At 37.5% G+C, this 26566-nt stretch overlaps 2 protein-coding genes across 3 annotated transcripts; one reads left to right on the top strand and one right to left on the bottom strand.

Annotated features, from left to right (window-relative positions):
• Positions 1 to 584: 584 nt before the first annotated feature.
• LOC123763425 (dentin sialophosphoprotein) lies at positions 585 to 11214 on the bottom strand. Its single transcript, XM_045750577.2, has 3 exons — positions 11072 to 11214; positions 8602 to 8757; positions 585 to 2989 (listed from the first exon to the last, which is right to left on the bottom strand). The coding sequence occupies exons 1-3, from the start codon at positions 11095 to 11097 to the stop codon at positions 931 to 933; spliced, it is 2241 nt and encodes a 746-aa protein (XP_045606533.2). The 5' UTR covers positions 11098 to 11214; the 3' UTR covers positions 585 to 930.
• Positions 11215 to 13200: 1986 nt separating this feature from the next.
• On the top strand, positions 13201 to 25540 carry LOC123763331 (bestrophin-3). Of its 2 annotated transcripts, none has more exons than XM_069303027.1 (8): positions 13201 to 13536; positions 15992 to 16722; positions 16936 to 17046; positions 20020 to 20191; positions 20921 to 21050; positions 22766 to 23004; positions 23600 to 23779; positions 24700 to 25540. In XM_069303027.1, exons 2-8 carry the CDS (start codon positions 16655 to 16657, stop codon positions 24922 to 24924), a joined length of 1125 nt encoding a protein of 374 aa, XP_069159128.1. In that variant the 5' UTR covers positions 13201 to 13536; positions 15992 to 16654; the 3' UTR covers positions 24925 to 25540. The 2 variants fall into 2 exon arrangements, with proteins under 2 accessions (XP_069159128.1, XP_045606439.2); XM_045750483.2 differs by having other exon boundaries at positions 13204 to 13536; positions 23546 to 23779.
• Positions 25541 to 26566: the final 1026 nt, after the last annotated feature.

Genomic DNA, 26566 nt, shown 5'->3' with positions numbered 1-26566 from the left:
TATTATTGTAGTAAGAAGACACCTATGAAGTGACACATGAGCTGATACCTGGTTCCATTATATTCCTGACATAAGTAAACGATCTGAGCCGATAAAAACTCTTTATCGATGTTTGGAGACCACGTTTAACGAAGATGATAAAACACCTTTGTCGACCACACGAAGCTACAGAATAAATTGAACGAAATTGTTAGGAAGGAAGAAATGTTAAGAAAAGGAAGTAAAATGAGAAATCAGAGAGAAGATATTACACGAAACCTGACTCGATGCACAAATAAACCGAATATTAGTGGGATATCAGCATGGAAGGTGGGTGGGGGGTTGTTATGGCGCCATGAGGGTATCATGGGAGGTGGAGTGATGAGGGCAGCATGGGAGGTGAAGAGTGATGAGGGCAGCATGAGAGGGGAAGATGAGGCTAGTTTGTTTTAAACTTTAAAATATTGACATTAAGAGAACAAATAAGTACATAAATACTTTAGAATAACGTTTGTTTCAAAACTTGGTAAACCTTTTTCAAACATACAATATTTAAACGTTAATTAGTAAAATCATTATAGTAGGATACAAATGAAATGCAGAAGTAAACAATCAATATTTACTTTCCTTAAAACAAAATTCACAACATATGATGTAAAATGTACTGGAAAATACAAGATATTGTAAATAAAATAATATATGGCAAGTTTCCCTTATCAATAATCTAGTTTTAGATGTTAAGATCTGAAAAATTAAATTAATATAATGTGTTTTCTGTATTACCAATTTAAGTAACTGTCTAACCATCGCGATCAATTTCAACATGGGAAGGTATACTATCACCCTTATTCTTAACAAAAGGAGAGCCATAATCCTAAATTTCAACTTGGGAATGGGCATAATCACCACCATTTTCAACACAGGGGATATATAAGCCTTTTTATGGTCAATTTAAATACCAGGGACATGTCTAATTTCAATAGATGGTGCATAATCATCCACAGTTTCTACATGGCTATCATCCTCGGCTTGAACGTCACAATCATCCTCATTTGCAACATCAGAAAAGGTATCATAAGAAATGGAGTCATCCTCAACTTTAACATGGGGAGAGGTATAATCATCCTCATTTTCAGCATCCTGAATTTCATCATCAGAAAAAACATAATTACCCTCATTTTCAACATCCTCAATTTCATCATCAGAAAGGACATTGTCGCCTTCATTTTCAATATTGAAAGTGAATTCTTTATCATCATCTTCAGAATAGGTGGGTACATTGTCCTGAAATTCATTATTGGAAGCATCAAAATCAAAGTCATCATTTGGAGAACCGTAGTTGACATTCTCATCATCACTATAAGATAAATAACTGTCACTACTAACATCATCATCATCGCTAACGTAAACGGCATCCTCTGTAGCGTTGCCTAAACTCGCGTTTCCAGGCTTTTGTGCTGTGGCTCCTTTATCCAATTCACCACCACCTGGGGATGTGGTTTCTTTCTTATCACTCTTTTCCGATTCCTTATCACCACCTGTGGGTGAGGTCTCTTTACCCCCTACTCCCGAGTTGGTTCCCTTATCACCACCTGTGGGTGAGGTTTCTTTACCACCTACTCCCGAGATTGTTTCCTTATCACCACCTGTGGGTGAGGTACCTTTCTTATCACCTCCAAAGGTGGTTTCATTATCAGATTTAGCGCCTCCTACAGATGAGGTGGCATTCTCACCCCCTCCTAAAGTTGTTTTAGTACCCAATTTATCACCACCTTCTGGAGATGTGGTGGCTTTCTTATCACCTCCTAAGGTGGTTTCTTTACCCAATTCGGCACCACCTTTTGAGGTTGAAGTGGCATTCTTATCACAAGATACATTAGTCCCTGAGGAATCTGTACCTGCTTTATGCTTACAACTTCCTGCCGTAAGATTTTTTGTGGCAGTAACATTTTTTTCATCTTTACCAGTTTCATTTTTATCCTCACTCTCAGACTCTTCAGATGAACTCTCCTCCTTGTCACTGTCGCCACCAGCTTCTTCCTTATCGTCACTCTCGTCACCAGCCTCTTTTTCGTCACTCTCCCTACCAGCTTCTTCCTTATCACTGGCGTCAGCAGTATCTTGTGCCACGTCGGTGGTGTCCTCTTTATTACCTTCTTCCTCATCAATGCTTTCACTGGTGTCTTTATCAGCATCATCATTAACGTATGCATCATTGACATGATCGTAAACATATACGTCGTCGAGTACCATGTCAGTAGAAGTACTAGTACTGGTATCCTCACCAGTTGAAGTATCAGAAGAGGATATGGCATCACTCGCGTCATTCAAAACACCCGTAGAGGAACTTGTTTCAGAGGTTCCATCATTGTCGGTGTCGGAAGAGGTTGTGGTGTCGCTTAAAAAGTCATCAAAAACACTAAAGGAAGACATTTCACTATTGCTCTGATCCTCATTATAGAAATAACCACTATCATCATCAGCGATATCACCCTCAACAGCATCAGAAATATCAATATCAGCATTTACACCATCAGCAATATCATCCTCAACACCATCAGCAGTATCATCCTCAACAGCATCAGCAATATCATCTTCAACAGCATCAGAAATATCAATATCATCCTCAACACCATCAACAATATCATCCTCAACAGCATCAACAATATCATCCTCAACTCTATCAGCAATATCATCCTCAACACCATCAGCAATATCATCCACATCAGGAATATCATGATCACCAATATCATCTTCAGCAACATCACCAATATCATCTTTAACAATGACAGGTTCGGAACGATGTTCAACATCATTCTTCTTTCTCAAGTTTTCGTAATTATCATCTAACGAATCTAGAAGTCTATGGTCAGAAACGTATTGAGATTCATCTCTTTCATTCATATAATCCGGGATGTAATCTTCCGCCCACATATCATCAGATTGAGCAGCGTTTTCTTCAAGGCCTTCGTCAACTTTTGAGGTCGTGTTTGAGGTATTGTTTTGAGTCCTGTAATTAAAAAAAATACAAAACAATATCGGCAATGCATCACAATATGACTTTATGAAAAACAGATCTTGTCTAACAAATTCCTCCACCTTAAATTAAATGCCAACTATGCCAAAGTCTAAGAATTTTCAGATAATAGACTTCACCAAGTTCTTAATGAAGTGCTACTTGAAAGATTCGCCCAGACAACCCAACAAATGAAATCACTGGTAAAATACTGAAATGACACACAGTGATGAAAATCTTAAATTAATTAAACATTAGAATGGAAAACACCTTGAGTTAAATGCTGTACCACTTTTTAAAATTGTTTAAAATTGTGCGAAACAATTTCGAATCATGTAAGGCATATTCGTACGTTTTTAAATTAAATTCCTATATATTAATCGTACCTAATTTACCGTATACTGTAATAAGGTGTATGAAACACATACATATGAAGCGTTTACTAACATACCTGGCTTTGAACCCCCGCGAACGAAATCGAGTTAGATGTACAAATGTATTTGTTCCTGCACTATTTTTTGGACATAATACCTGACCGAAAATTGAAATACTAGGGTTGAAAATCCGTATGGAATTTCTGCACAACCGAACGTCAATTTAAATAGATCAAACTCAGTGACTTGTATGCCAAGGTCTGGACGTCTATGTCGAGGTAAAAATGACTCATTTGTTCTTTAAGGTTTCTTATGGGGGGAAATTCGAGGCAAATATTACCACTAAGTTCTTAAAGGTTTTTATGGGAGAAATTCAAAAATTTTCAGAGTTCAGGTTTATAAAATTATTTCAGAGTTCATATGATCATAGAAATTTATTTAAGAGTTTAAACCCAAAAGTTTTCAAAACACCATTTTAAAAAATAGTGTCATAGAAGTTTGTTAAGGAAAATAGATATCTTAGCAGTAAGTTTTAGTTTTTATATCCATTTACTGCTGTGTCACACTCGTTCGAGACCCAAATTAATAAGAGACCATTTCAAGACCAAATAATTTCAGACCAATTTAAGACTGAAAATTAGTCAAAGTTCCAGTTAAAGACCGAAATTATTCAAAGACAAGTAAAAGACTCAAATTTCTTCAGTCCGTTTTAAGACCGAAAATTAGTCAGAGACCAGTTAAAGACCGAAATTAGTCAGAGTCCAGTTAAAGATCAAAATTGGCCGTAATATGACAGAGACCATTTTAAGACCCTAAATATGATAAGAGTCCATTAAAGACCGAAATAATTTCAGTCCATTTTTAGACCAAAATTTTCTTCAAAGACCATATATAAGACCGAAATTGAACAGAGACCAGTTTAAGCCCATATTTCTACAGAGACCATTTTAAGACCAAAATATGACAGTGTATTTAAGACCGAAATAATTTCAGTCCAGTTTGAGACCAAAAATAGTCAAAGATCAGATGTCCATTTTAAGACAGAGATGTGACAGATCGGTTTAAGACCAAAATTTGCCAGAGATCGTATTTATAAGTGTAGTTTCGTTACTAATAGCCCAATTTTAAAGTCATATTTCAAGATGTAGTAAATCAAATCAAGTCAGTAAGCAAGTTCTAGCTCCCGTCCCCCGCATTACTTTACCCCCATAACTTCTTTACTAACAGTCCAATCCCCCTGAAATTTAAGACCGCTATATTTCGTACGTAATAAAATAAATCCAAACAATTACCGAACTCTAGCTCCTGTCCCCGCCTTAACCCCCTCTCATATTTTCAATAATACCCGATCAATTTCTCAGAAATTTAACACCCCTGTATTTCAGACATAGTAAAATACAATAATTTAGTTACTGAGCTCCAGCTCCGGTCGCGCACCTTAACCCCCTCTCGTATCTTTGTTAATACCAATTCAATTTCCCTGAAATTTAAATCAGTCATACTTCTAACTAAGTAAGTAAAGAAAACGTAATTACTGAGCTCCAACTCGTCCTCCGCCTTAGTTCCTCAAACTTAGTATTTCAGATCAAGACCCACTCCAGCCTATCATCACCACAGTAAGCATATCCTCTTCGTCAATACCCTTTGTTTACTCAGCTACGTAAATAACCATTCACAAGGTAATAATAATCACACGGTCATATCACACCTTATCTCTCTCCCTCCCACCTTCCTCCATGCCCCCGGACCCGGCCGCTCTATTATCTCCCTCCCTCACCCCTTTCCTTCCCCCCCCTACCTTACCATCCCCTACTCCCTTTCGCCCTTATCTTCCCCTCCCTCTCCCCCTACTCCCCCTTCATCTCGCCCACTCCTCAACTTATCCAAACCGTCAATACTCTTACTATATTTGTATGTTCTCTCCATGTTCTTAAAATATCCTCCCAAATGTCCGTTCCATGTTTTTCACCTGTTTCTCCATATTCTCCATGTTTTCAGCAAGTTCTCTGCAAGTTCAAGTCATATTTTTGTATTCTCTTCCATGTTTTCATAATGTTCTTAACATGTTCTTCACAAGTTCATTGTTCATTCTTCGTAGTCTGTGTTCTTCGTCATTATTCATGTTCTCTGCAAGTTCATGTTCCCCACAAGCTCACTGTGTTCATCTTATTCTCGGTTATGTTCTGTGTTCTTTGTCACGTTCCCCGTGTGTTCACTGTGTTCGCCGCATTCTCTTAAATGTTCTTTAAAATCAAATGTACAATTGTTTTCTTCCAATCAGTTCAAATTTACCAAGACAAACTTTTCTTGTTTTTATCTAAAATTACTTGTCAATCAACTAAAAAATAGTCACGTTCATCATTTTCTTAACTAATATATTTGTTAATCAATTAAAAAAATAGCCATGTTCATCATTTCTTAACTGAAATATGTCATTCAACTAAAAAAAGGCCATGTTCATCATTTTTTAACTAAAATATTCGTCAACTGAAAATAGCCTGTTCATCTTTTCTTGTCGTTTTGTAATTAAAATTATTTGTCAATCAGCTTAAAATAGTCACTTTCATTATATTTTCTTGTCGTTTCTTAACTAAAATTATTCTTCCCCTTAACTAAAAATAATCAAATGTAACTTTTTTCAGCACTTTCGTAACTAACAGTATACTTCTTGGAGTAAGAAAAATTGTCAAAGACACTCTTTTGAGACATCAAGGACACACTCTTCGAGATATCAAAGACAGTCTTCGAGACATCAATAACACACTCAAAAGACGTCAATAACACACTCAAAAGATCTCAATTACACACTCAAAGACACCAAAGTTACTCTTCAAGACATCAATAATACACTCAAAGACGTCAGTAACACACTCAAACACATCAATAACACACTCATTGACACCAATAACACACTAAAAGACGTCAATAACACATTCAAAGACATCAATAACACACTCAAAACACATAAAAATACTACTCATGTCCTCAAAAGTCATTCGCGGTCATCAAATGTTATTCTCTAAGTCATCTTCGTTCATCAAAGAAACTTTTTTTAAACATCTTCGCTCATTAAGGAAACTTTCTAAGATATCTTCGATCATCAAAGTTATTCTCTAAGTTATTCTTCGTGCATCAAAGATTTTCTCTAAGACATCTTCGTTCATCACAGAAAGTTTCTAATTCACCTTCGTTCATCAAGAAACTCTCAGACATCAAATATAATCTCAGATCCATCAGTGATCCTCTAAGTCATCAAAGATAATCTCTTAAACATCGAGAATACTCTTCAGGCATGAAATAACACTCTCAAATGTAACAACCGTTGTTCTTCATTCAATAAATAAGTAGTTAACAGTAACATTTCAAGACATATGCAAATTAAAACATGTCATTACGCAGTCACAGTCAACTTTAAGTCATATATTAAACTAAACTTGTACAACTTAAAGTACTTATAAACTTATTCGCCATGTATAAATAAGTAAAATAGCTATCTTTTATGCAGTAGCAGCTTTCACTAAGACTCGTTAAACTCGTTAATAGCATTTACTGTCACAAACACGGCTCTTAAAGTAACTAGCTCACCTTTTCGTAACAAACTTGTATTTCTGCTTATTAATTATTTTGTTCAAATATATTTTCTTAGCCACTTTATCTTAAAACTGTTCTCTGAACATCACTGCATAACCCTACCGAACTTAGCTCACCTGTATTAACTTACCCTAATATAACTTATCATAACTTATCTACCCAACCCAACTTGCCCAAACTTTACTTGCCTGAGCTAACCTATAGTAATGTTACTTACCTAATCAAACTTACCTAACCTCTCCTACCTGATTGAACATGAACTTAACTTACGTAACCTATCCTATCCTAACCTTACTAACTTAACGTAACTTACCTACCCTAACTTAACTTACATAACCTAACCTAACCTAACTAAACTTAACTTACATAATCTAACCTTCCTAACTTAACATAACTTACCTAACCTTACTAACTTAACTTACATAACCTAATCTTACTAACTCAATGTAACTTACCTAACTTACATAACCTAACTTATCCCAACCTTACTAATTTAACATAACTTACCTAACCTACCCAACCTAACTAAACTTACATAACCTAACCTAACTTAATTAAATTTAACTTACATAACCTAACCTATAGATGCTAACCTTACTAATGTAATGTAACTTACCTAACCTAACTTAACTTACTTAACCTAAATATCCTAACCTAATTTGACTTGTCTGTACTAGCCTATCCTAATGCAACTTATCTATCCCGACATTACCTAACTTACATAACTTAGCTAACTTAAGGCCATTAAAATCAGCTTTTCAAAAATCTGGCACTTTAACAGAATTTTCTCCTACAAATCTATTTCATTCTATGCTAAATCTGATTTCTTTATGATCAATATTCCCTAGCTCACTCCCTATTTCGAAGTCATTAATTTGCGTTTCCCTGTTAGTTAACACAAAGTCTAAAATATTATTTTCACGCGTTGGCTCCTTAATGTGTTGCGTAGGGAAGCATTCGTCAATTAATTCTAGAAAATCTTCCGCTTCATTATTCCCTGTTCTGTTAAGCCAGTTTATTCCACTAAAATTAAAGTCATCTATGACATAAAAACTGCTTGACCTAGATGCTCTAGATATTTCATCCCAGAGATGCTTTGCTTCTATTCTGTCCATGTTTGGTGGCCTGTATACAACTCTTATTATAATATTGTTATCTTTTTCGTTTAATTCTAGCCAAATAGTTTCTGTGTGGTTCAGTTTTGATTCCCTCTTTGAGACTTCATTTCAAATTTGCCCTAAGATATATGGCTACTCCCCCTCCTCGTCTAATATATCTGTCTGTGTGAAATAGTTTAAATCCGCTTATTTGATATTCATTTAAATATCTTATTTTTTTCTTCTTGTAATATCAAATACTGACAATAATTCTAAGTATTAACAAAAGACTTACCTCCAATGTATAATAATATATTGTAAAAAAAGATCTTGCAGTACAAAAATATTGTTACTAGCTGTCATTATAATTATAAAGTGTGCATATTAGTTGTAATTGTTAATATAAAAAATGTGCTCCAATTCTGATTACCTTTTGTGTCCTCTGCAATACTTTAAGCGGTCACAAGGCGAGTATGGGGTGCACGATAGACTAGCCGCCCTGGTGGCAACAAACATAAAAGCTACTTATATTTTTTATACTCACGTGAAGAGATTTTTCAATTTCTTGTGAAGATTTGAGACGAATTCCCTGAACCTCTCCCCTGTGGTTGCATTTTCATTGTCCTCTTGTGGCTCCTCCTCCTCACTGACAACCCTCGCAGTCTTCATAAACAGACAGACAGCCACCAAACATGCCACCCTGCAAATGAAATGCTTAATTAGATTACTATACATGACAACCCTCATATGGGTATACACTGCATATGGTCGTATGTATGTGGTCACTCAATCACTTATGGCCATACTCGGCGGTAATTAACTTGACTGATCGTGATAAGAGCAAATGGCTTTCCAGGTTTGTTAAATTTGTATAAAATTTTGTGCTGGCCAACATTCAAGATAAACTTCCTATTGTCTATTCTGTTAAATGAAAAATCTCAGCAAGTCAAATTAACTTTGTTTATACATTTACAAATACAAAAACAAAAACTTCAACATTCTGCAATCTCTTTTCTCTATCAATTTCGACAAAGTACCTTTGATTTGATTAAATGTCAACCGCCTGCTGAGAATATTTATAATGTTATATTAATATAATATTCAATTTTTAAACAAAATCAAAGACCATATCATTTGTCCTATTGTCAAAATTTAACAACAGCTACTAAGTGAGACAAAAAATATAAGATAGCAAGCAAACTAGTGTTAATCTTAGGTTAGATTGATGACCAAACAACACACCAGGTTAGATTTGTTATTCGCAAGTCAACAAAGGGTAGAAATGTTAGTTTGACCACCGTCAGGATCATTTGTCAAATTACCAGATTAGAAATTATATATATATATTTTTTCGAGATACGTGGTTATCAGTATATATTTCTCCCAGTTACAGGATGTGTATCGAACAGTATATTTTATCTCTTATAGGAAGTAATGATCAGTATATTTTTCAATTACAGGATACATAATGATCAGCATATTTTCCGTTACATATTCGTAGTGATCTGTAACTAGAGTTTTTCCCTAGTTACGGGATGGATCAGTATATTTGTCCTAATTACAGGATACTTGCCGATCAGTATTTTTTCCTGGTTAAAGGATACTTAGTAATCAGTTTATTTTTCGTAGTTACAGATCATATTAAAGTGGACAAGGATAACCTCTTCAAATTGGGAGAAAGACAAGCGGTCATAGGTTGCAGCTGGAAACGCAAATGAGCCGAAGGGATGTAAAGAAATACTCCTACGCTGTACGAGTAGTCAACAAAAGGAATATACTGAAAAAGACATTGGGGAAGCCATTGTTCAATCCCCGACCGTTCAAGTGGTTGGACACCATTCCTTCCCCCGTCTCATCCCAAATCCTTATCCTGATCCCTTCCCAGTGCTATATAGTCGTCATGGCTTGGCGCTTTTCCGACAATTCCCTTCCCTTTTCCATTCAAACTCCTTAGGCCATTTTAATCGTTATTCCTATATAATATCAATTTAAAAACTCCTTAGGCCGTGGTGGAGGTAGGAGTGAAGGGAGGGAATTATCAAGGGAAAGCGCCCAGCCATTACGACTATATAGCACTGAAAAGGGGTCAGGATAAGGTTTTGGGATGGGACGAGAGAAAAGGAATAGTGCCCAACCACTTGTGGACGGTCTCGGGGGATTGAACGCCGACCTGCACGAAGCGAGACCGTCGCTCTACCGTCCAGCCCAAGTGGTCGGAGCCCGGGGCTTGTACAGATCTGTCCCGTCCCCCACCAACCTACAAGATGAGCTTTACCGCCAGTAATATCGATCTTTTTGCTGTCAAAAAGCTTCTAATTCACGGCCCCATTAAGCCCAACTGCTGATTTGTCCCAGAACACCTTCAGTAATCATTTACTTCAAGGTCCAAAGTCATTGCTGGGAGGTCCCGTCACCTGAATGGTCCTGTCACTGCCGGGTGGTCCCTAGTCACTGTTGAGTGGTCCCCAGTCATTGGTCTTTAATGCTGCTAGTGGTCCCCAGTCACTTGTAGGTGGGTCCCAGATGCTGCTGGGTAGTCCCCCAGTCTGCTAGCTGGTCCCTCAGTCACCGCTGGGTCGCCCCAGTCACTGCTGAGTGGTCCAGTCACTGCTGAGTGGTCCAGTCACTGCTGAGTGCTCCCCAGTCACTCTGATGGTCTCCAGTCACTGCTGAGTGCTCCCCAGTCACTGATGGTCCCGAATCACTGCTGAGTGCTCCCCAGTCACTCTGATGGTCCCGAATCACTGCTGAGTGGTCCAGTCACTGCTGAGTACTCCCCAGTCACTCTGATGGCCCCCAGTCACTCTGATGGTCCCCAATCACTGCTGAGTGCTCCCCAGTCACTATGATGGCCCCCAGTCACTGCTGAGTGGCACATCAATCACCACCCGACGTCTCCACGCGGTCAAATCACTGCCGGGGGTGGTTAACGTGGCAATATTTACCCGCACGTGGCCACCTCTCGCGGTCGTGCGACGCTTCATAAACTACTGGGCATGTATACCGAGGCTCACCTCATCGTTGCGACCCGTAAGAGCATGAGGAAAGGTAGAGAGAAGCGCTCCGTGCAAGACGACGTGTCGGCGCCTCTTAACTCCCGCCTGTAATGGCGGTGGGCGGGAAGGAGGCGACGGCCTCAAGGAGTCAAGTGAAGAACCTATTTGTCTTTAAATATTTGCTAGTTTCCGATTTCATTCCATTTTTTTATTAATAAAGCGTTTTAGTTTAGGTTTGGTTTAGCTCGTGTTAATTTATTTGCTTTATTTTGTAAAATTAACATGTATTTTTGGGGAAAATAGTCTTCATTTGATTTGAAGCCTCGTGTTATTATTCTCTTTTGGTTCTTGCTAAATTAGTAAAAAAGCGTAAATTCTCTTTGAGTTGCTTAAATATAACTAATGAACAGGTGTTCCAAACTAAAACACTTAAACAAAAGATTACAACATAGGATGTTATATATAAAAATTTACATTTTGTGTAAAAAATAGTTAAACTATCACTTATGATAGATAGGGTGAGGAGACATTCACATATGGGACTAATAGAGCAAGAACCCGGCAATGTGATGTTATAGTGGCCGGAATACGCCTGGGATATAGACTTGGCAGCTTTCTCAAAATCCAAATGTCGAGTACACAATGTGTCAACTTTGTGAAAGAGAAATCATGCACTCTCTTGAACATTATATTGTAGAATGTCCCATATTGTCTAACTTTCGCCCTCCTGGGCTAAGGTATGCTGAACTGTGTAACTACTATATGAGTACTGGAACACTTGATGATATATTGTTCCATTCCTTGGAAAACTGCAAGGGTTCCATTCCTTGGAAAAATTGAAGAACTCCATCACTTGGAAAACTGCAATAGCGCCATTTTGGGGGGGAAATAGCAAGGGCTTCATCCCTTTCGAAATATAATATTAAAAGGTTAAACATATCAGTAGAATTTAACAAGAGAAAGCTGAATAAAAAAAAAAACGTTCCTTCCGAAAGCAACTTGTCATAAATTTTGTAGCGGTCATGATGAAGAAGGCAATAAGTCTAATATTGGGTATAATAGGCCTAGAATACCGTATTAAGGCCTAGGACAAGTAAGGCTAGGCTATATAGTTACTGTTTTGTTTTTTAGCCTGCCATTTAGAATTCCAGTAGTACAGAATGTGAACTTTTTGGGAACATTAGCTCATTTTTGTACGTTTCAGTAATAGTTGACATACGTACTAACATTTTTGGAGGATGGGTTGTGAAAGACATTGTCCATACAGTATAGTGACAAACTTTTTTTTTATGAAATGTAAATTAATATAATTATATAATGTAGGTTTGTGCATTTTTAGCTAACTGGGTGAATTATTAGGGTTCCAGGATCAGTTATAGGCAATTGATGGTGAATTATTGAATAGTACTATTAGTACTGAATAGCAAGTGGGGTGACTCCTAACCATCGTGGTGATGGATAGGGGTCACCCCACTAGACATTCTACACCCCACTAGCCATCCAACCTGTCTTCCTACAAGGAACATATTTATTGTGATTTACGGCTTGGGGATCCTTCAAGCTTAGTCTCACATATACATATATGGGCCAATAGGCAGTCTGTAGTTTCCTCCATTCTTATGTTATATACTCTGTATGTGTCCTACAGTGGTATAAAATGGTATTGTTAATCCTACAGATGAATGAACGTTCAGTTATGGCACTGAACATTCTGCGGTAGAGCTTGACTTCATTGGATGGTACTGTATGTTCAGTATTAATACTGCAAATTCTGCAGTATTAATTATTAGTACTTGACATCCTGTAGTGGTACACAAGATCCTGAACTGCTATATTAGGTCATGTAGTGGTACTGGACCTCCTCTTATTCACTCTTGTAATGCCTTGTATGTCCTGTACAATTACTGAATATCCTAAAGTGATTTTTCGAAGTCCCCGGATACAATTAATTTGACGTACAGTGTAGTTATTCCGAACAGCTGAGGTGGTACCATACAAGTTTTTGTGGTACTAAAAGCTTCGTCATAGTAAGATAGACCCACGTAGTATTGATATTTATGGGGACCGTTGCTAATGATACAAGCCGGCCCGGTTGTCAAAACAGTGTGGGGTTACTAGTGATAGTATTTGATATTAGTATGGATTTTCAATGAAAGCAAGATTCACTGTGATGTAAGGGCGGACACAGAGTATTAGTGAATTTTAAAGAGGATGATTAACATAACTACATTATTTAGTTGTCAATGACTGTGATATGCTTTAAATCATGCAATCCGTCATACAGCACGCAGGTTGCACAGGAGGAGGGTCAACACTTGCAAATTCTCAGTGCCTGAGAAACTCCAACCGAGAATTGTATGAGAATTAGGAGCTCGTAAGGCCATACAAATGAAAGAATAAGGTACTGAGCAAAATGTGGTGTATTCACACAGTTGATTGTTACAAAGAGAGAGAGAACGCGAACGAAGCAGCCAGCGGCAAAGGTAAGTGACTTATGGCTGTACGTGAGTTGAACTTAATTAGTTTATTAATTCATTAATGGGTCCCACACGCATACTGTGGGCCGTGGCGGGAAGGTCATAGCCACGTAATGGTATGAAGGACGTGTCTACACAGGAGGCCATGTCCACTCATCAGGCCCAGTGATCGGAAAGGCACTTAAGAAATTAATTCCCATTGTTGTAACGATTTGTTACTAGAATTAATCTTAAGTTGAACCATAGTAAACTTGGCTTGATCTAGCTGGTGTAACCTTAATGTATTTGTAAAATACAGATATCGTTTCTATATCTGTAAAATACAGATATCATTTATATATTTGTAAAATACAGCTATCGTTTCTATATCTGTAAAACACAGATATTATTTCTATATCTGTAAAATACAGATATCATTTCTAGATTTCAATGTTTAATCTGTTTACATTCTATGAGCTATTATCCAAGATCAACACGTTTTGAAGTCTGTTCATAGAAATTTATTGATATGTTTTGCGGAGTGTATGCTATAATATATTTAATATTAGGCTATATTTAATATAGGTATAAAGTGCAGCTGCAATCATTTGAGGGTCAGAAAAATTAGAGAAAAAATTATTAAATAAGGTATTTATCAGAACTTGCAACCAATATGACTATTTGATACATAGGAAATGGAAGATAATAAATATGACTAATAAAAGGGAATATGAATAATAAATATAAGATAATAAAAGATAATAAAATAATAAATATGGAGACAAAAGTCAAGGAAAGGTCACTAGTAAAAAAATAACCTGAGTTTAATTTGCTGTAATTTTAGACAAAAATAGTTAGGAGATATTGCGCTTTCTATGTAACAAAACACATTAAGTCTATTGTGATTTTAAATGAATTTGTTAATGAACAGGAACTAACCTGAGTAATTCTCCTTATTTTGAGAGGCGCCCCAAAACACTAAGGAACCTGTGAGGAATGCAAGTCCTAGTTCAGAGTTCACATGAGATAAAGATCCGAGAAATAAATATATATATATATATATATATATATATATATATATATATATATATATATATATATATATATATATATATATATATATATATATATATATATATATATATATATATATATATATATATACACACACACACAGCATGGATTAAAAGTATAGATAATATACAGTGTGGCTTAGGGGTAATTATGAATCATTTACGCACAGTGGGAGTTAATACTAAATATGCATCATTTACACACACAGTGTGGTTCAGTGTAAGTACACATCATTTACACAGTGTGGGTTTTGGATACGTATGTATCATTTAAAGACAGTGGGGGTTAAGGGTAAGTATATATAATTTTCATAGAATGGGGGGGTTAAAGGTCAAGTATATATATCATTTACAGACAGTGGGGTTCAGGGTAAATATATATCATTTACACAAAATGGGGGTTAACCCTAAGTATATATCATTTATATAGTGAGGGTTAAAGGTAAGTATAACAACTCATCCTCCTGTTTAGAGCATACCTATTGTGACGATCATCAGTAGTCACGATTTCGTACGTACTTAGCTTTTAGATAGTAGTATACTGACTAGTAAGGAATTCTTTTAAAATAAATGAAGCTAAAAAGCAAACTTAAATATTCCTAGGCCTAGTATAGCACACACATGTACTATATTAGGCCTCATATAAGGTGTATTAGGCCTAGAAGGTTAGATTAGGTTAGTTTATTTTGTCAAAGCAACACAAGTAAGAAATAGTTTTCCGATTGGTCCAACTCAGTAGTTCAGGGGCCAGATTCACAAAGCAGTTACGCAAGCACTTACGAACCTGTACATCTTTTCTCAATCTTTGGCGGCTTTGTTTACAATTATTAAACAGTTAATGAGCTCCGAAGCACCAGGAGGCTGTTTATAACAACAACAACAGTTGATTGGAAAGTTTTCATGCCTGTAACCTGTTTAATGAATGTAACCAAAGCCGTCAAAGATTAAGGAAAGATGTACACGTTCGTAAGTACTTGTGTAGCTGCTTCGTGAATCCGGCCCCAGATTTCTACTTTGTAATTTCGCTGTACGTCGGTATATATACAATCTCCCTCATCATTATTATAAGTACTACCTAAACAGGACGATGGGTTGCATTTACATACAGTGCAGGTTAAAGGTAAGTATATATCATTTACATAGTGAGGGGGATACAGAAAAGTATAATCATTGCAATTCTGTATTTCTTGTGATTTCCTACTACATCTTTATAAAATGTATATTAGTTTTGAAATCTATTCAAATATATCTTTCGAGAGTTTTATTTCATGAAGATACGAGATCCTGAACACATTTCAATCCATAAACATTTTCCATAAACACACTTGTACTATCACTCACTGTTGTTGACTTGTTAAGTAATTTTAAAATATTTATACGCTTCCTAAAGAGAAATAACTTGTTCGTAGGCATGTGGTGAGCTGATCGCCGTGAGCTGATCGCCGGGCCGCTCCAAGCAACAGCCTGGTGGACCAAACTCTCACAAGTCGAGCCTGGCCTCGGGCCGGGCTTGGGGAGTAGAAGAACTCCCAGAACCCCATCAACCAGGTAACCAGGTATTAACATCGTCAAACATCAACAGCGCTGTTTGGGGCAGGTGTTCCCAGGGGTAAACGGCTAAGAATACTGGACTCCGAACCCATCCTCCTTAACCTCTCCATTGTAGCTTCTTCACGAGGGGCAGGAGAGGATGGAGAGCTAGGGTTTGCATCTGCCTTGTAAAATAAGCATCGGTCAAAATGTCTGGAGTTCTATGGAATTAAATGACAAGCATAAATAAGAATTTAGAAATTAAAAAGTTAAGTGACTTGGCAGATGTCTACACGTCGTAATGGCTGCTTATTCCTGAGTAGCAAGCTACTCTGTTCCTGGCAACAGTGGTCTATAACTACCATAGTCGTCCTCTACAGGGACCCTTCACCAGCAACACAGCTGGTCAACGCCACTACAATTGGATTTTTCTTTATTCGAAAACCTCTACACAACTTGTGGTGCGCGTATAGCAACAAATCTTGGCTTCACGAGCTGTTCTGAAGAATAGTTAGGAGCCTCCACCACCATCGTCCCCAGCCATGACCGTTCAGTATGTTGACCAGCTCTCCCGGAACAGCGAGTGGGCCAACTTTAAGCTTCTTATCAAGTGAGTTGGATCGGCACCAGTTATATTAATGAACAAATCCACAAGGGCCGTGACGAGGATTCGAACCTCGGCCTGTCACGGCCCTTGTGGATTTGTTCGCTTGATGCATCACGCTATTGTGATTTCTGTGTGCAGTTATATTAATGTCAATGTACAATCGTATTGAATAACATCTCTTATGGGAGAAGGATGCTAATGATTTTGGTGTTACAGGTGGCGAGGGAGCGTATACAAGACTGTATGGCGGAATATGCTGGTCTACCTCCTCCTCTATCTCATTATATCCTTCGTTTACCGCTTCGCCCTCCCAGACTGTCATCGCAGGCAAGTATGGCAGACTCCCAATCACCCTGGTTTATATGCTTGTATTGGGAGTCAGGCCTGGGGCCAGTAACTGGAACCGGCTAGTTTTATTCACCACCAAGTGCATGTTTATTATGTTTTTAGTGTCGAGTACATCAACCCGGTCTCGCACTTGCTTATAGTCAATATTTGACTTATGAATAAGTGCATATGTGACATACTAATTTATTATGAATATTTGAATTTACCTTGAAAAGCTGAATAGGAAACCACAACCTAACCTAACCTTCTTAGTATGTTAAAATATTACAATTAGTACTGAACCTATACCTATATTGATATTACAGTTTTATAAAAATAATAATACAAAACTAAAATATTTAAACAAATTGTAAAGTAACTCAGGATATTGTCAAATTTTGTATAAAATCTGTATTGTTTAATAAAACTGAAAGGAAAAGTTAGTGCCTTGAAAAAAATATAGCTTGGAATATGTCACATATTTACTTATTTATAAGCGAAATACTGACTATAAGCAATAAGTCATATATGTGCTGTCTTGTGTGAGAGCAGGTTGCATCACAGCGGCGCCATCCCTGCTTCCTCTGAGTAGCCCGTTTGGGAACCAGTGGGTCGAAGTGGTTCTCGTTGGAGTTCTGACCTGAACTTCTCAGTATATCTCAATCATTGAGAATAAGTAATTGATCAGTATCCTGATTAGGCAATGTTTCCAAATTTTCACACCTGCGAAAATCTTAAATTTGCTACTGGTATGTCTAGTTATCTAGTATGATTTTTCACTGAGGTTATGCAAAGACACTTTATATTAAACATTTATAGGAAAATAATGTAGAACATATTTCAACAAAATTTTCCGTTAGAAAAATTAACTGCATATTTGTCTATCATCAAATATAGGGAAGATGGGACGAGTGTTGTTCTATATGTATAAAGCAATTCAATTATATATGTATATATATATATATATATATATGTATATATATATATATATATATATATATATATATATATATATATATATATATATATATATATATATATATATATATATATATATATATACCTTACCTTATCCCTGAAGGTCAGTCATGTTATAATTTGGCAGTAAAGGGAACCTTTTAATTTTTTGCAGTGCTAAGTAAACTTTTTATTTATTCGTAAAACTTATTTGTATCTGTGTATTTAAATTGAAATAAAAATTAGCATGAATAAATATTTCATGAGTAAATTAACATTTTTTAAATTTCTTGAAGTTTTACAAAAAATATATATCTGAGAAAATTTAAGTTTTACTAATTTTTAGTTCAACAATTTTTAAGTACAATAATAAACTTTTTATACCTATCATAAACTGTAAAACAATAGTTAAGCTACCGAAAAGATGGACTTTTCCAAAAAACTTTTAAAATTAGACTGATTCAAAAAATTTTAAATTTTAGCTATTGACCCAGTCCACCCCGGGTCTTCCTCTACATCTGTCTCTTGTTGTTCCCCTGAAAAAAGAAATATATATATAATTTTATAATTTAGTACCAGTATACCAATGAATTATCGTGCATTAGAAAGTGGGTTGTGTAATCTTCATGCTGTGCATTTTATTCGTGTATTGTTTTTTATTCCAATAATTGATATTTTCAGAAATTCATTCACATGGCGAAAAGGATTTATTATTCAGGTGACTATCTGAAACTTGGCTCCAGCACAGTTATCACCACTGGCATTAAGAAGTCATAAAGCATCCACAACATATTAAGAAGGATTTCGAGTTCTTTTGGGGCCATGAGACTGGTCTAAACGTTATGGTTTGATCCTACAGAGAGTTTTAGGCAACTGGCCATAGCAGCAATGCAGACATTTTATGAAGTCGCTTTGGAAATTGCCAAACAAAAAAAAAGCATCACACGATTGTTTATAAAAGTTGCATGTTGAATATAAAGTTAATTTTTGAGGAATCTAGCGAGGAGATGCGCCAAATATGTGTGTCAAATAACGCTATTCATAGGCAAATTTCAGATATGTGTATAGACGTTGAAGATCAGGATTCGGGTGAAATCAAAGCTTCTCCATTATTCTCACCTCAAGTTGATGAATCAGCGGATGAAAGTTTATATTCTCATTGCTTGTCTTCATGAAGTATCTTTGTTCACATGGCATCAAAGAAGAATTCTTGTTTTGTAGTGCATTTTAAACCACTACAAATGCTGAAGATATTATAGAGAAGATATGCACCTTTTCTCAGACTGAATGACTGGAGTGGAAAAAAGCGTCTTTGGTGTTTGTACAGATGAAACACCAGTTATACTAGGATCAAAGTCAGACTTCCAGGCAAAAGGGAAAGAACTTGCTCCTCGTGGGAAGATAATTTATTGCATGATCCAACAATATGCTCTTGCCAGAACTCTTCTAGCCTCTCTGCAGGAGGTGCTGTAATACATGATAACATTTTTTAACTACATTAAAGCTGGGGCCCCTCAACAGCCGCCTGTTCTGATATATCATATAATGATATAAAAGAGGACAGTGAGACAAAAAACGTTCGGAGTCTAATATGAAATTTACAAGTCTTCATTATCTGAATTCCAACGTCAAATTACTGCATCATTTTATTTTCTATATAACCTGCAAATTTAAATGTTCATTAATTTTCTAACCAGGAAAAATACGTTTATTACATTAACAAAACTCAAAAAACTTATCATAAATTTCTTCCCATATTTAACAAAAATTCTACAAACAATATATCGCCTGTCCATCTAAAACGTGTGTCCCAGCCTCATGTATCCATAGAACACCTATATCTATACATAACAGCACAAACATGTATACTATACAATAATTACAGACCGCACTCTATGTGGACTGTAATTATTGCTTGCCCGGGTATTTCTATGCCTTAGCGAACCAAGAGGAAACAATCAGGTTATCATCATGCAGCTGTTTCTTCAAATGTCTTAAACTACCTTCTGCTTACAGAATATTTGAGAAGGTGGTGTTGAGGCTCTCAAGCTTCGGGAGTGTCATTCCCATCTCCTTCGTGTTGGGGTTTTACGTGGGTCTGGTGGTCAACCGCTGGTTGGATATCTTCAGGAACATGCCCTGGCCTGACAACGCTGCTATCCTGGCCTCCACCAACGTCCATGGCACGGTCAGTCTTTGCCACTACCTTCATTTTATTGTTGTTTTAGATTCAGCTACTCGGAACAAGTTCCAAGTAGCATGGGCTATGGTGAGCCCGTAGTGGACTTACCTGGCACAGGAGCGGGGCAAGTAGCACGGGCTATGGTGAGCCCGTGGTGGACTTACCTGGCACAGGAGCGTGGCAAGTAGCACGGGCTATGGTGAGCCCGTGGTGGACTTACCTGGCACAGGAGCGGGGCAAGCAGGCCGGGCTATGGTTAGCGCTACCTTCATGTTATTGGTTGCTTATATTCAACACAACCACTCTAGGTCAGATGTTTCACTTATTTTCTCACTGCCCCCTTTTAGTAAGTCTAAGCTCTTATTGGGAAAGCATTATTCTTAAGACTATGTGGGTCCATTTGTTTTGCTAAGTAACATTGGGTTTGGATTCCTTCTGAATGATATTGGCTTTAAATAAATATTAACCGTACAATGCTGTCATGCCACAATGCTGCCCCATTGATTATCCAAACAATATATCCTGCTACAGACTCTAAGTAGTGAATGATGCCTCATTCAGCAGCTCATTGATGAAGACTGGAACAAAGTTGATATATTTTTATAACGTAGCACGTTACCAAATATGAGTTCGGTTTGTTGTTGTTGTTAAAGATTCGCTACCTGGAACAAAAAGTTCCAAGTAACACGGGCTATGGTGAGCCCGTAGATAGTTATTATGAGTTCGGTGTTGCAGAGCGAGGAAGCGAGGACAATTAGAGTCACTGCCCTGCGCTATGTCAACCTGAGCATCGCCATCACCTTCGCCACCATCTGCCCGGCCGTCAAGGAAACACTAAACACTGCCGAAGACCTCCTGCGTGAAGGTACATGGTTTATTATTATTTTCTACCACAGACGTGGCCACACATTTACAGTGCTAACCAGCATAAATACATTTTGTTCTGTCCTCCATGGACAAGGTGAGAGATTTGTCAAATATACAGTTCAGGGATTTATTGACCAATCAAGCACAGAAGGTGATCGTAGTGCTTTTAATTAAAATGTTAGGCTAAGCTACATACGTAAATACATAGATACACAGATTTATGAACAGTGTTAGGGTTAAAAATATGCCATAGATGAATGTGTTATGAATAGAAAATTGGTTATCTGCACGCAAAGATTTTATCCTGAATGTAAATGTATTGAAACAGCAAGACATAATAGTGGAGTGTCACAGGGGTCAGTCTTGGGCCAATTAAAGTACCACAAGTAACAGTCAAGTGTAGTGCCACAATGGGCCAGTCATGGTGCAAGTGGAGTGTCCCAATCTTGAGACAAGTGGAGTGCCACAGTCTTGAGACAAGTGGGGTGCCACAGGGACAGTCTTGGGACAATTGGAATGCCACAGCGGATCATCTTGGACCCTGTGTTGCTCTTGCTATACATGAGCAGCAGTGATTGTAAGATGAATTAAAAATCATATGTAATAGGTCTAAGGGGTTGTTATATATGAGAAAAAGAACACAGCTATGTTAAAACAAAGTGTTAACATGCATTTGTGTTGCTCTGGCGAGGGGCGCTACGTTGTCCTGGGGCAAGATTCGCAAAACAGTTACGCAAGTACTTACAAACGTGTACAGCTTTCTTCAATCTTTGACGGCTTTGGTTACATTTATTAAAGAGTTTACAAGTTTGAAAACTTTTCAATCAACTGTCGTTATGTTATAAACAGCCTCCTGGTGCTTCAGAGTTCATTAATTGTTTAATTTTTTGTAAGCAAAGCCCCCAAAGTTTGAGAAAAGATGTACAGGTTCGTAAGTGCTTGCGTAACTGCTTCGTGAATCTGGCCCCTGGTCATGCTATCTCATAGCATAGGCTACACCCGATGGTAGGATGACCTCAAAGTTGACCTAATGTTTATCAACAAACAATAAAGACCAACTTGTCTATACCTTCGTAAAGACAAGACTGATAAGGGTAAACTTTGAATGGTCAATAACCTGGGATATAAGTTTTTCAATAAATTAATCCCTTGTTATGTAGGAGAAAAATAGTACAAGTGATTGTTTTTGTAATTCTTGGCAATGTTATCGTCACGAAGGTAACTGAACAGAATTGTAATTTTACCAGTGATTACTTTACCATCGGTGATTATTTTCATGCCTGTTTTATATTTTGTGTGGCCTGATGTATATAACCATATTATTATATGGCCATTAATTAGATCTCTGCGGTAAAAATAAAAATTTCTATGCAGGCGATGAGCCACAATAACGTGGCTAAAGTAAGTAGACCAGACCACACACTAGAAGGTGAAGGGACGACGACGTTTCGGTCCGTCCTGGACCATTCTCAAGTCGATTGTGAAGAGGAAGTAGATGCAGGCAATAAATAGGCTAGAGATAGGTGAGGAGCAAAGTGTAGTAGAGGAGAAAGTAGTAGGAATAAGAATTGCAGAGGGCCCTATTGGCCCATACGAGGCAGCTCGTATTATAAGCACCGAATGAGGAGATAGTAATAGGAATAAGAAGAGGATAGTAAAAATTTCTACTACTAGATGATGTTTTAGATAAATATTGATAAGTTTCTCTTACAGGTTACATCATAGAGAAGGAGATAAATACAATAAAGAAGCTGGAAGAGCAGACGGACCAACACAAGGCCTGGTTACCCTCCATGTGGGCGTGCAAGATTCTAGCCCAAGCCAGAGAGGGCGGACACATAGAATCCGATCTTGCTCTCAAAGCTATCGTTGCCGAAATACTCGGTATCAGAGTGAAGTGCGGAACTCTACTTGGTTATTACGGCAACAACATTCCTCTTAACTATACCCAGGTGAGGCTGACAGTGTGTGGATGAAGCCAACCAGGATATCTCAATATCTTGATATCGAAATCAGTTGTGGACAACATAAATCATTATAATTGATTTGGGTACACTTTCCCAATGATGAAAGTCTAATATATTTCAGACAAGTAATATCAAAAGTTTCTTGTTTTGAAAATGGGTAATGATACATATTAAAAATATTTGGTGATAAAACGCTGGGCTTTTTTATCAATGAGAGAGAAACACAGACAGACATACAGAGAGGATAGACAGATACAGACACAGGCAGATAGATACAGAGAAAGGTAGACAGACAAAGAGATAGAAACACAGGCATTGTGAGACAGGCAGCGATAGACAGACAGATATATAGGAACAGAGACAGAAAGTGAGGTAGAGAGACATAAAGACAGAAACAGAGATAATGTGACAATGGCAACAGACAGAAATAGATCGGAACGACCCAAGCACCGTCTATAGTACCCTACCTATAGTGACATATAAAAGCAGCAGATCCCTTACACTCCGATACATTTTGTTGATGCAGGTGGTGAATGTAACAGTGTATATTTACTTCGGGTTCTCCCTGATTGCGGAGCAGTTCCTGGACCCCAACATGGGTTATCCCGGCCATACGCTTGACTACTACGTGCCGGTCTTCGGGCTCCTTGAGCTCTTCTTCTACATTGGTTGGCTCAATGTCGCCGACTCTCTCCTCGATCCCTTTGGTGAAGAAGACCACGACTTCGAGTTGTTCAAGTTTTTGGAAAGGAACGTTAAAGTAAGTTGTATTGAGCACTGCACATTGCGAGGCTTTCTCTGTTAGTTTTTCTCATATTTGGGCGTTTACTGGTGCTAGGCGCCCTTTCTCCTCATAGATCCAATTCACGAAGTTAAACCAGCAACATAACACAAAACATCTGGCAGAAACAATCTAGAGCTTTGCTGAGACGTATCCAGACCTTCCTCCTCCTTGTGATGAGTCTTACGTGAAAACCTCACCCTATTACAGCTCGCTAATACAATAAATAGTTATGTATTTCCTAATTACAATATTTTTAAGAAATTATGACATTAGGATAACAAAAAACACCACAAGGATTGCAATGGGATTCATTAGTAGTGTGTAATGTATTTGTGTCAGAGCTTATACATTAGTAATAAATCTATAATAAAGTTTTTTTTCCTATTGTTGTTATGCTGCACTAATCGCATTGTGAACAAATATTGTGGCCGTACAGTGGGATCGAACCCGCACCCTTGGACTCTCGAGGCCATGATACCATTGCACGGCCTCAAAATTGTCTTACAAATGCATCACGTTGTTGTTGCATTGTGTAATTCAAGCTGAAGTACATTTATTGAGACAATAAAGTAAATCTCAATGGGGTAGAGTAGCTTAGGCTATTTCTACCCACCTCTACTTCAAGTCCTTTAAGGGGCGCACAAATCCAGTGAGTACAAATCTACAAATCACAGTACAAGAATATTATGTAACATTGCAGGTTAATATTGTAAACACAGCATATAAGTGTTATGCTCTTGGGGAAAAATGATTGTAGCCCCTAAGTATTCTATCATACATGTACAATACTTAGAACATTGTGTAATGTTCTTTGTTGATGCAAATGACGTCGTAATACATCTGACGTCGCAGATGATGTAATTCAGCCATTTAATTTGAATGACTTTGTCTCGTAGATGACGGAGCTGCTGTGTGACGTGATGCCCAGTGATCTGCCGCCTGGCGTGGGGGAACAGGAGTCTCAGGGTGACGAGAAGCAGGAGTCGAGTCTGCTGACCGACATCTTGCCCTATGACCTCCCAATCACAGCAGACCAACCTGACACACCTCTCTATGACGAAGACGACCTCGATGCCACTAGTATCGACTCCTCGAAGCCGCCAGAATCTTGGTACTACTGAGCTTTATAAGTGGAGTGGACTTAAGGATAAATATGCTTTGGAGACGTAAGGCTATGTTGGAATACTTTACTTGATGCTGGCTTTATATTCACGTGTGTTGTATTAAATATTTTTTGACCTGTCAAAGTCAGCTTGAGAGATATAATGTTAAGTGTTATCAAGGGAAGGAGGTTACAAGACATTTGCTGAATTAGGCTATGCCACTAGTTCCTAATTTTACTATGATTTGGGTTAATCTTAGATTAATTAATAGTTGGATATTGTGTTTATTTATTTTACTTTTATCTTTTAAATATTTTAAATTTACTTCAAATACTCTATATCTATAACCTGATGCGTTATAAGCGATTATTATGCTAATTTATCAATTCCATGTGATTGCTGGTTTAGTTAATAACTTACATTATGTGCTGGTGTTGTAAGAGCTAACTTGCAGATTAAACAACTCTACGGTTGTCCTGGAAGACTATAATGAAGTGTAGTTTAAAGTGTCATGTATTTTGTAATATTTGAAACAATCTTTTGAAATAATATGTATTTCTGTATCATATAGAGACGTATCCACAGACAAAAGACTGGTGAACAATGTGTCTAAGTATATATGTGGCTTAACATTTTCTGGATTTTCTTATCACATATAATTCCCGTTGTCAAGGATAGAAAGCCTAAACATAGGCCTATCGAACTCCCCATAGGCTTTCCTATGGGATTTTCTTCTGTTCACTTTCCTCAGGGTGGTAGCCCACAACCAGTGCCTTACTCTCAGGTATCGATCGTATTGCTTGGTGGACAGAGGCATCAGATGAAACGAAACTTTTCTATCCGGAAACAACCGTTTCTATCCTGTGCAGGGATTTGATTGATTGTTGCCGCCGAAGGCGGCTAGTTTATTGTGCACCCCATACTCATCCTGTGAGCGGTAGCGCAAAAGCATTACAGAGGGCACAAAAGGTCTTTATCAGACCTCATCTTAGATTATTACATAAACAATTTCTTCAATCCTTCACACCTTGTAGATACAATGTCAGCTAGTTACAGAGAAAGTGCTATTACAAGAGCTACATATTTACAGTAAGTCATCATACATTAATGGTAGGTCTTATCGCTAATACATAATAGTTTGGCCAATGGGGATATTACAGAGTCATAGGGGAGCTTCTGATTATTATTAGTCCTCACAATACACTACTTGTTTCTGAATCTCATATGTCGTTCATCTACTGGAAGCAAAATGTGGGTACAGTGAGCTTAGATTTATCTCTAAAAGGCTAAATTTTACTACAATCCAAGATATAGTGTTCGAGTGTGTGTCCCTGCCTATGTCCACACACTTTACACTTTACTTCATCTAGATCCCTATACAAGCCGAACTGCCAGAGATACTTGTAGCCAAGCAGGGAGTGAAGCCGAGTCCTCGATTCTGCTTCCACATCCACCACATCCCTTTGGTGGATGTGTTCACGGTAGTTACAGGTTCTTAATGGTCCACATCACTTGGTGGATGTGGTAATGGTAGTTACAGGTTCTTAATGGTCCACATCACTTGTTGGATGTGGTAATGGGAGAGACCAGCAGTGAAGATGATCTTAAGACGTCTTTATCCTAGTTATCCTCGAGTCCTGTGGAGCAGACAATCCACTCC

This window comes from Procambarus clarkii, chromosome 49, assembly GCF_040958095.1.
Source record: "Procambarus clarkii isolate CNS0578487 chromosome 49, FALCON_Pclarkii_2.0, whole genome shotgun sequence".
Lineage (NCBI taxonomy): Eukaryota > Metazoa > Arthropoda > Malacostraca > Decapoda > Cambaridae > Procambarus > Procambarus clarkii.
Note: the sequence above shows the minus strand (reverse complement) of the source record. Positions and strands in the feature narration are given on the sequence as shown.